General features: G+C 40.1%; 1 protein-coding gene across 15 annotated transcripts in view; it reads left to right on the forward strand.

The window, feature by feature from the left end:
• camk2d1 (calcium/calmodulin-dependent protein kinase (CaM kinase) II delta 1) overlaps positions 1 to 11,301 on the forward strand; it is a 101,486-nt gene that overhangs the window by 87,645 nt on the left and 2,540 nt on the right. For 8 of the 15 annotated variants that reach the window (XM_030723275.1, XM_030723278.1, XM_030723277.1 and 5 more), the window contains 4 exons: positions 907 to 955; positions 8,920 to 8,995; positions 9,084 to 9,178; positions 10,388 to 10,616. In XM_030723275.1, the coding sequence (XP_030579135.1) occupies positions 907 to 955; positions 8,920 to 8,995; positions 9,084 to 9,178; positions 10,388 to 10,616 (449 nt within the window). Of the gene's footprint in view, positions 1 to 906; positions 956 to 8,919; positions 8,996 to 9,083; positions 9,179 to 10,387; positions 10,621 to 11,301 lie in introns of those variants that run through there. The other 7 variants (XM_030723286.1, XM_030723285.1, XM_030723288.1 and 4 more) reach the window with 1 other exon arrangement.

An 11,301-nucleotide genomic window follows, 5' to 3' on the forward strand; every position in this document is an offset into this window, starting at 1 on the left:
ACAAGTAATGTGTCATACAACATAAAATATTTGTTAGTCAATAAAGAGATGAAAAGGCATGTTAAGGAATTTTTGGCCAAATGTGCTTCTAAAGATAAAATTCCCAAAGACGATACCCAGTTCAAAATTTTGTAACTTTATATTAAGTTTCTAAGTGCCACTGTGAAGCATCAAGTTCACTGTTTTCTGCCTCTTGGTGTTCTGAGCGTACATTACAGGTAAGGGGTGGATCTGACTGAGAAACCAATGCTAAAGTGTACAAAATGAACATCATGCTATATTCAAAAAAGGCTGAAAAATGGTGATTAAGCCAGTCATTTTCACGTGGACTCTTAGCCATAAAAAAAGTCTGACTTTTCATTTAGAAAAAAAAATCCTTTGTGAAACATTATCTTGGGAAATTGATGTTTACAGCTCAAAAGTTACATTTTCAAGAGCTGTAGCCATCAGTGCTTTATGCAAAACAAAATACCTTCTTGCTATGAAAGAACTACATTAATACCACACAAATCAACATTTGGTTCCATGAAAAAAAGACATTAAGTTTTGAAAAGCAGAGTTTTCAGATTTGATAAGGCTTAAAAAGAAGCGTAAAAAATTGCTTGATTTGGACTGACTCCGAAGAACGACTAAAGTACCCACACTCATCTTTTAATTTCTCATCTGATTTTGAGTTGCACAATATTGATAGACTTTTAGATATTGAGCTCTGACCCAGAAGAGAAAACAATGCTGTCATCACAGCATGCCTTCGAATCTGCTGAACAACTAACTCCAAGTTGCCTTGTAACAGGTGTTCAGGGAGATGATAAAAGTGATGGCACTGAAACTCAGATGTCTGTGTTGGTTTGTGTTTTTACGTGGGGCTGGTTATACTCAGAGGTCCTCTTCTTTGTCCTTTCACAGGAGTCCAGTGAGAGCGCCAACACTACCATCGAGGACGAGGACGTGAGAGGTAGGGAGGTTCAGAGTGACAGATACAAACTACCCTCCTGTTAACAGGACGACACTGCTCCCCTGAAGCTCTTTCTTCACTTTGAAGAGTTGCCTTCATTTTTCTTCTATGGCTCACTTACAGTGCTGTGAAAAAGTATTTGCCCTCTTCCTGATTTCTTCATCTTTTGCATTTATTCCACGTTTACATGTTTCAGATCATCAAACAACTTCCAGTATTAGACAAAGATTACCCAAGTAAATACAAGATGCAGTTTTTAAATGATGATTTCGTGTATTAACAGGAAAAAGTTATAATGAACTATAATCAGTTTGATAAAGTGAAGCACCTGTAGGTTAAAAGATCTCAAAAGCAACACATCATACCACAATTTAAAGAAACTCATGAACAGATGAGAAATGAAGAGATCTGTTAGTTTGGAAAAGGTTACACTTGGAACTTGGAACTGTGATGAACCTTCCCGGGAGAGGCCAGCCTACCAAAATTACTCCAAGAGTGCATTGATGACTCATCCAGGAGTTCACAAAAGAACCCAGAACAGCATCTAAAGAACTGCAGGCATCTCTTGCCTCAGTTAAGGTCAGTGTTCATGATTCAGAGAAAGAGAATGGCATTGATGTTCCAAGGTGAAAACTACTGCTGACCAGAAAGAACACAAAGGCTCATCTCACATTTTCCAAAAAATATCTTGATGATTTCCAAGACTTTTGGGGAAATACTCTGTGGACTAACGAGACAAAAGTTAAACTCTTTGGAAAATTTGAGTCCCGTTACATCTGCTGTAAAACTAACACAGCATTTCATGACGTGGTGGTGGTGGTATGATGGTCTGGAGCTGCTTTGCTGTAGTTGATGGAACCAAGAATTCCTGCTCCTTTCCCTACCAGATCCTGAAGGAGAATGTCTAGCCATCAGTTTGTAGCCTGACGCTCAAACACACTTATGCAGCAAGACGATGAACCTACCAGTTCAAAAAAACAAAATGAAGGTTTTGGAGTGGCCGACTCAAAGTTCAGACTTAAATTAGACTGAGATGCTTTGGCATGACCTTCAGCAGTCCATTCATGCTGGAAAACCCTGCAGTGGGGCTGAATTCAAACTGTTTTGCAAAGAAGGGTGGGCCAGAAGTCCTCCACAGTGATGTGACCCACTGCCAGTTATTGGGGGGGCTGTGGCTCAGGAGGAAGAGCAGATCATCTGCTAACCAGGAAGTTGGTGGATCGAGCCCTGGTTGCTCCAGTCTGCATGTCAAAGTACCCTTGGGCATGATGTGTTCATTGGAGTGTGATTACGTGTGTGAATGTTAGCTAGAGGCACTTAGAGTGCTTGAATGAATGGATGAGTGAGACATGCTTGTAAAGGGCTTTGAGTGTTCACGTAGAGCAGAAAAGCACTACATAAGAACCAGTCCATGTAGCATTTATTGCAAAAACTGGGTTGTGGTTCTTGCTTTCTAGAGTGGAACAACCAGTTATTAGTTTTAGGGGGCAATTATTGTTCCCTTAATGAATGAAATAATTTAAAAACTCCATTTTGCATTCACTCAGGTTAGCTTTGTCTTTAATCTGAGACATGTAAGTGTGGCAAAAATGCAACAGACTAAGAAAGCAGGAAGGGGCAAATACTTTTTCACAGTACTGTATGTATTAGGTGTGTGCTACCCATATTTTTCAGAGGAATGTTTGTCACTAAACCCATTTACTACTTGGGTCTGTTGCATGAATCCTGTGTTATCAGCTGCCATCTTTTTTCATTTCTCTTGGACCATATTGCTTCATTTTGTATGTCATAGCTGACAGAGAACCACGGCCTTACTGACCTATCAGGAGACCTCGGGGTGAAAAATATCGAAGGCCCCTATTGGCCTGCTTTTTGTTGTAATTTGGGTGAACATGGATTGATTTCAGACTCTTTTGAATAGATTAGTTTGTGAATGAAGAGATTTGGAATTCAGATTTTGACCTCATAACCTTACTTAAGGAAACACCATCTTTAGCACAGCAGGAAGTAGATGTTGAGTGAGGACTTTAAAAATGTTACATGAGGAAAAGCAGCTGACAGTCATGTCCAGTTTAACCTGCTGGCCTCAGGCTTACAAACAATATCTCTAGGTTATTTTGTGTTAGGACATTTTGTGGTGATCTGAGCTTAAAATTTGCTTTCAGCCTGGCATGGATGAATTATTACATAAAGATTTTATATTCTCTGCACACCATGGATTTTTTTTGTTTTGTTTTGTTTTGTGTGTGTTTTGGCTCTTTACCACAAGTCTTTAGGTTACAGCAAACTCATCACAGGGTCAGCAAGGGTCTGCTTGGGGAACATTGACTGTCTACAGGTGGATGCAGGGGTAAAGGCAGTGCTTTTAAAACATATATGACTTAATTACCTCACAGTAACAAGAGACTGCTGCCCCTGGACAGTTGCTAGTTTCACCCAGTCTGTGCTGCAGCTGTAACTTTGTCCAGTAACCAGTGTTCTGGAGTCCACTTACAGTAACAGAACGAAGAATATCTGTACTGTGAGGTCCTTCTGCATACTGCAGAAATTTAATTTAATAGTGCTCAGGACAACAAAATCTTTGATTCAGAACGGTCTCGATCAGTTCAGTGATTGTAGTGCAAGAAGAAAAACGAGAGAAGGGGAAAGGCCTTTGTGAGTTCAGTGATGTACATGTGTTCTGTCTAAAGAGTGTAACTGATTTATCAGTGTGTGTGTGTGTGTGTGTGTGTGTGTGTGTGTGTGTGTGTGTGTGTGTGTGTGTGTGTCGTCCGATAGAATAGATAATGTTTTACAGAAATGAGATTTAGAATTTCCTCAATTGTTAAAACTCCTCACATTCAAATATTTTGCTGCATTATTGTAAATGCATGTAATGAATGCACATCCATACTTACACAAGCCCATTAGGGGACATGTTGAAGTGCTTCACAGTTGTCTCCATTGCTGCACGTGGCTGATAGGGTTGTTATTTTTTTTTCATTTCAGCAAAGCTTTGAAGTTGCACAATATTACTCGCCAGCAAATTATATCCTCATAGCTTCTTTCTTCATATTCATTTATGAAAAAAATGGCAATTAAGGTGGAGTGACTTACATTAATTGACAGAGGCTGGAGCTTCTCCCAGGTACTTTAGTTTTTATTTGTTTTTTGTTTTTTCCTGAGCTTTTGTGACATTTTGTCTTTTGATTTTTTTTTTTTTTAAATACATTTCTATACACAGTGGGGCTGTGTGTTCATATATGGTTACAGGTGTTACAGTATGTTGTCTTCCTGTTCACCTAGCCTAGCATTATCATTACCTCAGCAATATATTGTCTTTGCTACAGAGCAGCAGCATTTTGGGTAATTCACAACTTCACAACTTGTCCCCAAAAAAAAAAAAAAAAAAAAAAAGGTGTTTCTTCAGCTTCAAAAGAGTTTCTAAGTGGTTTTATAACATAATACTAGAGGATGATTTAGATGGTGCACCTTCATTGAGCTTTGATATGAACCTTTCCTTCAAAGATTTCCCATCAAAACTAACCTTAACATTACACAGATGATAACGTACATCATCTAATAAAGTTACATTAGCTGTCAATACTTTAGCACCATAACAGTTGTCTCTGAAGCTCTGGCTGCTTCTTTTTTCATGGATGGGTGACATCAAATGAATGGGTGTTTTATAACAGCTATGAAACACTTCAACCTACCAAACAAAAGACCAGATGTGTGTGATTCCATCAGTGCTGCAGGCCACTATTTGCTTATAATTAAAAGAGTCATTAGTGTGTTTTCATTCATTCGTTGGCCTTAATTATGAATAACAACTTTATGATTTAATGTTATAGTAATCATTCGTACCCTTCACCCCTAATGCCAGAAGAAAATTGTAATGATTGAGATCAGACAGGAGGCTCTATGGATTATGATGATTGCAGATGACATTGTGATCTATAGTCAGAGAGTAGAGCCTGGGGAGGTGGAGGGATTCAGATGCTTTGCAGATAAAGTTAGAGAAGCGAGGCTGAGATGGTTTGGATATGTGCAGGATGTAGTGACAGAGGAGGATGCTAGGGATGGAGTGAGTTGGAGGCACTGTGGCAACCCCTAAAGAGGAGGAAAACTATGATCATTGTAGCGAACACCTAATTTTGAGTTGTAGTAATTTGAAGTTGTCTTTGTTAAACTTCGTAACAAGGGGGAGGGATGGATGAAACTCAGCTTTTAATCAAATTCTTTAAATGTGGTGCTGTTGTTTGATCAGTTCTTTTGCTGAGGAAAGGCTCCATCTCACATGACTGTTTTCATCTTTCCTTCCATGAACACTGCTCTCTGTGCTCTGCCCATGTGATTTGTTCTTGGCTGCTGGAAGAATGAAGAGCTTTGAACAAATTGTCCTTTCCTGCATGCTTTTCATGTACAGTATCTTATTTTTTTGTTTTCCTTTTCTCCATTGCATTCCTCTTGTCATTCCTTTCGCATCTCCATCTCATTCTATCTTCCAATTTCTCCATCTCAGCACATTCTCCTTGCCCCAGTCCCAAGATCTACCATCTTAAGTGCTTAGATCCCTTTACTTCTCACTGGCCTTCGTCACCCTTCCTCTTCCCCACCCCTTGCCTTCCGTGCTCTCTGTCATCATCCTCTTCTGCTTCATCCTTCTCTTCTTCCTTCTCCTCCTGCTGGTACTCTCCCAGTGTTTGGCCCAGTGGTGAGGAGTGCTGCCAGTATATCCTGTGGGCACTGGCGGCTGCCTTCATGCTCCTCTTCTGCACATCTTCCTTTTTGATCTTTTTCACTGACCATCACACCATATGTCACTGCGACCCCCATCAAACACCCACACTGGGCCCTGTTCCCCAGCGCGGGGTGCCCCTTCACAGTGGTGACCCCACCGACACTCAGTGTAAGTCCAACTCGTGAATGCCTGAAGCTGAGAGTTTCACCTCCTTTGATATCAGTGAAGGTGTTTACAAATGTAGCAAAAAGTGCTGGAAATACATGAAATGAAATCTATGAGAAAATGTAACTTAACAGGTAAATGGATGAAGAACAAAGTGACAGATTTGACCTCCAGAACAGTACTTCCTGCTGTATATGTTAAAGTATTTTCCTATAGAAAAGCGAGCTTATTTTTCTGATGGTCTCAAATGTGTCTCCTTAGCTCAAGTGTTTATAGACAGTTAAAATCAGCTCCAACTGTTAATAAGTAGTTCAGCTCAATATTATCTGTTTTTAAAAACAATGTGGCTTAAAAAAGATCTGAATGTGACCAAAATATTCTTACGCATTCAACTGAGCCACATCTCTTCAACCTACATCTGAATGTTGCGCTGCAGTGTGATGGCGCCACTCAGTGGTCAGAAGCTGTCCTGACACGTCTAACCCCCCCACTTTAAAGAGGTCATTAATAGTTGACCTCTTTTAAAAAACTGAGTTATGTCCTGAATGTTTTCAGTTTTTCTCCAGTGTTTGAAGTACAGGGTTGGGTTGAAATGTTGTGCTTTGTCATTAGTTCCCACTGGAAGTGTCAGAATCTGAAGCCAAATTCTTGTTTTATTTCAGCAGGATTTTTCCTGTGTCCAACTTTGAGCATCAATATCATAGCATAAATCATAATTTCAATAGCAAAACTGAGTCACTGAAATAAGCACTGGATGTTTTATCTGTTTTCTGATAATTCACTGGTGAAAGTTTCAAAAGCTTTAAGTGTCATATCAGCGTGTGGGATGGGTGGCCGGTCAAAACAAGTTATAGCAATTTCAAGGTGTCTTTTTTTTTTTTTTTTTTTTTTTTAAATCTGCAGTTTAATACCAGGCTCATTTTCTAACCGTGATTCCTTCTGTGTCAAAATGCTTGCCAAATGTTGCATTTAAGGTTCTTTTAAAATTATCATCTTTTTCAGCTGCTTCCTTTAGCGATCAGCACAGCAGACCATCTGCTTCCACCTCACCCAGTCCCTACAGTACCATCCTCTTCAAACCTTTGTATGTCCATGTTTTTTTTCTGTGGCATGGCAGCTCCATCTTCAACATCCTTTGTCCGTTATTTCCACCATCCCTCCTGTGCACATGTCCAAACCGCCCAATCTGAACTGTCTTTGATATACTAGTTTCTGATTTTGTTCATCCTGGTCATTCCCAGTGAAAATCTTAACATCTTCAACTCGGCCACCTCCACCTCCTGTCTTTGTGTCAGTGCCACCGTCTCTAAATCATACATCATAGCTGGTCCCACTACCATCTTTTGAACCTTCCCTTTCATGCTTGCTGCTATCCTTCTGTCACAAATCACCCCTCACAATCATCTCCACTCACTCCACCTTGCCTACACACTCTTCTTCACCTCTCTTATCTCTGTTGCTTTAGATGGTTGAACTCAGGTATTTAAACTACCTCCCCTGCCTCTGCCCTCTTGCAGCTTCACTCTTAAATCTGTCTCCATCCCATTTGTACACATGTATTCTGTCTTGCTTCTGCTGACTTTGATTCATTTCCCTCCAGTGTATAACTCCACCTCTCCAGGCTTTCTTCCACCTGCTCCATATTCTCACTACAGGTCACAATGCGAACATCATAGTCCACAGACACTCCTGCCTGTCTTCATCTTCCAATCTGTCCATCACCACCACAAATAAGAAGGGGCTCAGAGCAGATCCCTGATGTAATCCCACCCCGAACTTGAACCCATCTGCCAGTCTGAACACACACCTCACCACTGTCTCTTTGTCCTCACATACTTCTTAGCCAATCTTGAATCCTCATGCAGTACCAGAGTACCTCTCTTTACATCCTATCATCTGCTTTTTCTAGAGCCACAAACACGCAGTTCAACTCCATCTGACCTTCTCTGTACTTCTCAATCAACACTCAAAGCAAACATCGCAGCTGTAGTGCTCTTTCTCAGCACGAAGCCACACTGCCTCTCTTCCTATGGCTCATCACCTTTATCCCTCTGTAGTTGCTACAGCTCTGGACATCACCTTTGTTCTTGACAACAATGACAATTTTAACAGTACTTAAATGTGTTTTTCATTCTCAAAATTTCATTTAGCCAACTTAAGAAGTTACGAGCAATCATAAATGCTGGGAATAATGAACACCAAAATTCAACCCACCCTTGTGTTCTTTGAGGGCCTGTAAACTCAGAAAATGTTCCTTGTATGGACAAAACTTTAGATGAATCAAAGACATACATGTAATTTCACTGTGGTGACTGTGAACTAGATAATAGACTGATAAAGCCAGAGGATTATTAGCATTAGTAAGGTATTAGTCATGGTTGGGTGTTTGATACCCATTTCCTTCTAGTGAAGTTCTCTTGAGCAAGACTGTCATTTCTGAGAAAAGTCTCTGCCAGATTTTAGTATCACAGATTTATAAAAGGCCCGTTTTGTCGCAGTAGCAAGCTACCTTGAGGGGAAGGGGGGGGGGGGGGGGGGGGGGGGGCTTTAGAAACTAGTCAGCCTAGAGTTTAATTGCAAACATAAGTCAGCCTTTCTGAAGAAACATTCAATGATCTGCTGAAGTTGAAGGTGCTCAGTTTGGTCTCAACACAGATGGAGCGTTCAGGCATGAGCATGTCTGTTTTTTTGTTTGTTTTTTTTGGTTATGGTGTAACTTTTTGGCTTCGACCTCATAATGTTGTGGAACTATCTGTCAGTAGTACTTGCATGTAAAGCCTCATCAGTACTTATTCTTTCCATTCATTTTTTTTTCCTAGCTAACCTTCTTAGCATGAAAGGTAATGTTGTCACATGTTGAACCAAGCTGACTACACTGTCCTACCAGCTTTTCCTCCATTCATCTCATCTCTGTGTAACATTGTGGAATTCAAGGTGGATCCCATCTTCATGCTGTTGCTGAATTCCTGTTGTCTTTGCGTTCCATTTTTAACCTTTAACTCTGCTTCTTTTCATCACATCAGCTGTCCAAATATCCAAATCTAAGGTAATGTGCCTGCGTTTCTCTGTCTCTCAGCTCGGAAGCAGGAGATCATCAAAGTGACTGAGCAGCTGATTGAGGCCATCAACAATGGAGACTTTGAAGCCTACACGTTAGTCACTCATTGAAATACTCACAAAACTGCCACATGCTCATATCTTTCCATGAAGCTAATGTTTCTACCTCCTGTACTCTTTCAGGAAGATATGTGATCCTGGGCTCACATCCTTTGAACCTGAAGCCTTGGGCAACTTGGTGGAGGGCACAGACTTTCACCGCTTCTACTTTGAGAATGGTAAAGAGTTTCCGGTGGACATGGTCCAAGTTTGATGCCCCATCAGGCATATAGTCTCTAGGGATGGTGCAATACCACTTGTTTATGTCCGATATGATACCGATGTTCTAAATTTGCCAATACTGATAGAAATCCGATGTTGTATTTTTTTAAACAATAAAACTGACAAATGTTTAAATAAAAAAATTTTTTAAAAAAGTATGGGTGCATTTTGCATAAGTCAACACTCAAATAAGAAAAGCAGACCTCTAAAGCTATTATATTCATAAGCAAGAAATCCAGTGCACCCACAATGTGACTCAGTTCATATTGATTCTTGTATTTAAACTTTATCATTTTTAGTCATCATCAGTCATCCTGAAACTTTATGCATTAGTTCAAAAACTCTTTGGTTTTGAAAAACAAAGGAAGTGCAATTTCAGCACGAACAACATTCAACAACTTAAAAAAGAAAAATCATATATATATATATATATATATATATATATATATATATATATATATATATATATATATATAAAATACGTCAATATACACGTCAGTACTGGCAAGAATTTAAAACTACTTTCACCCCTGCTAATTGGCTTAGCCTAATCATGTGATCATATTGTGCTGTGTTATTTGCTGTACGGGCCATTATCGACTGAAATGAATAAACTGGAGACTTACTTCTAGGTATAGAGCCGGTCTGTATATTGTAACATCAGTTCTAGGCTGCAGTCTTGTTGATTAGCCTGTGATGCCAGCTTCTGATTGGGTGAGCATTGTCTAACAGTTTGGTCAGGAATGACTCATGGCCATGAACAGTAAAGACTATGACTCATCATGGAGCAATATTAAAGCCATACCTACTGCTCAGCAATGCTGCTCAAATGTAAACAGCAAGGATATGTTTATAGTGATTTATACATAGTGCATTGATATCAGCAGATGGTGTAATATAGGTACAATATTTAGTAATATTCCTGAACACACATGAGTATACTGGGAAGTGAATACCTTGTAAGTATGCATTATATCTGGCTTGTTGTTATAGATTATATAAACAGAAAGATGTTGTGTAGTATACACCCTTGTAAAAGAGTGCAGTGTGTACTCATTTGTCTACCATGGATGTGGTTACCAAAAAGTATTTGTAGAAATGTTAAAGATAATCACAGAATATTAATCTCTTACAGCATGCTTAAACAGCATTGTTGTCCTCTGCAGCTCTGTCTAAGGGGAAGCAGCCCATCCACACCATCCTGCTCAACCCACACGTCCACCTGATCGGGGACGAAGCCGCCTGCATTGCCTACATCCGCCTCACCCAGTACATCGACAGTAACGGCATGCCTCGCACCATGCAGTCAGAGGAGACCCGTATCTGGCACCGCCGTGACAGCAAGTGGCAGAATATCCACTTCCACCGCTCTGGCTCCCCCACCGTTCCCACCAAGTAAGGTCACCACCACACTGCCTTTAATGTTTAGACATTAAATGCACTTGTGGGAAACTGTATCAGGCAAAGGCTGTGAAAGCTAAAAATAAATAAAGTTCTGGTCTCACTTCAACTTTGTTAAATATGGCTCAAAATGAGGCCACAGGACAAAGAGCTTTGCTGCTGTCTGAGTAGATATTACTTACTTATTACTTTATAGCATAACAGCTGTGAAACATTTAAGAGATACTTTGTCATTGTCATTTCCACAACAAAATTAGGTGCATCCTCTACAGTGTAAAACAAATCCATAATAACGTAATAAAACACAGTCACACACTCCTGTTTTTCCACATTTTGCACAGTCCTCCCCTGTTGTCCTCAAAAACAGCCTAAGTGCATTTATTCTGCATTAACCTTTAGGGCAGAAAGTCTTCTTTAACTGGTTTGTCCTTGCTTTAATAGTCTTGAATCTAGAATGTCCTGGTATGTTGGGCCTCTGAGAATATTTTTGCTTCTGTCAGACAGCAGGAACCTGTTTTCTGAGCAGAGGTGATGCCCCTTTGAATGGCCTTTTTCTCAGCTGCAGTGCAGCAAGTGGGGTGAGACTATTTCACAACCAAAAGAATGGCCACGGCCGTTAGGAATAATGTGGGTTTAAGGCACTTTTGCGTTGGCTTCATTTTTGATACACTGAAGCGAT

The sequence above is a fragment of the Archocentrus centrarchus genome, unplaced genomic scaffold, assembly GCF_007364275.1.
Source record: "Archocentrus centrarchus isolate MPI-CPG fArcCen1 unplaced genomic scaffold, fArcCen1 scaffold_24_ctg1, whole genome shotgun sequence".
In the NCBI taxonomy this organism is placed as follows: Eukaryota; Metazoa; Chordata; class Actinopteri; order Cichliformes; family Cichlidae; genus Archocentrus; species Archocentrus centrarchus.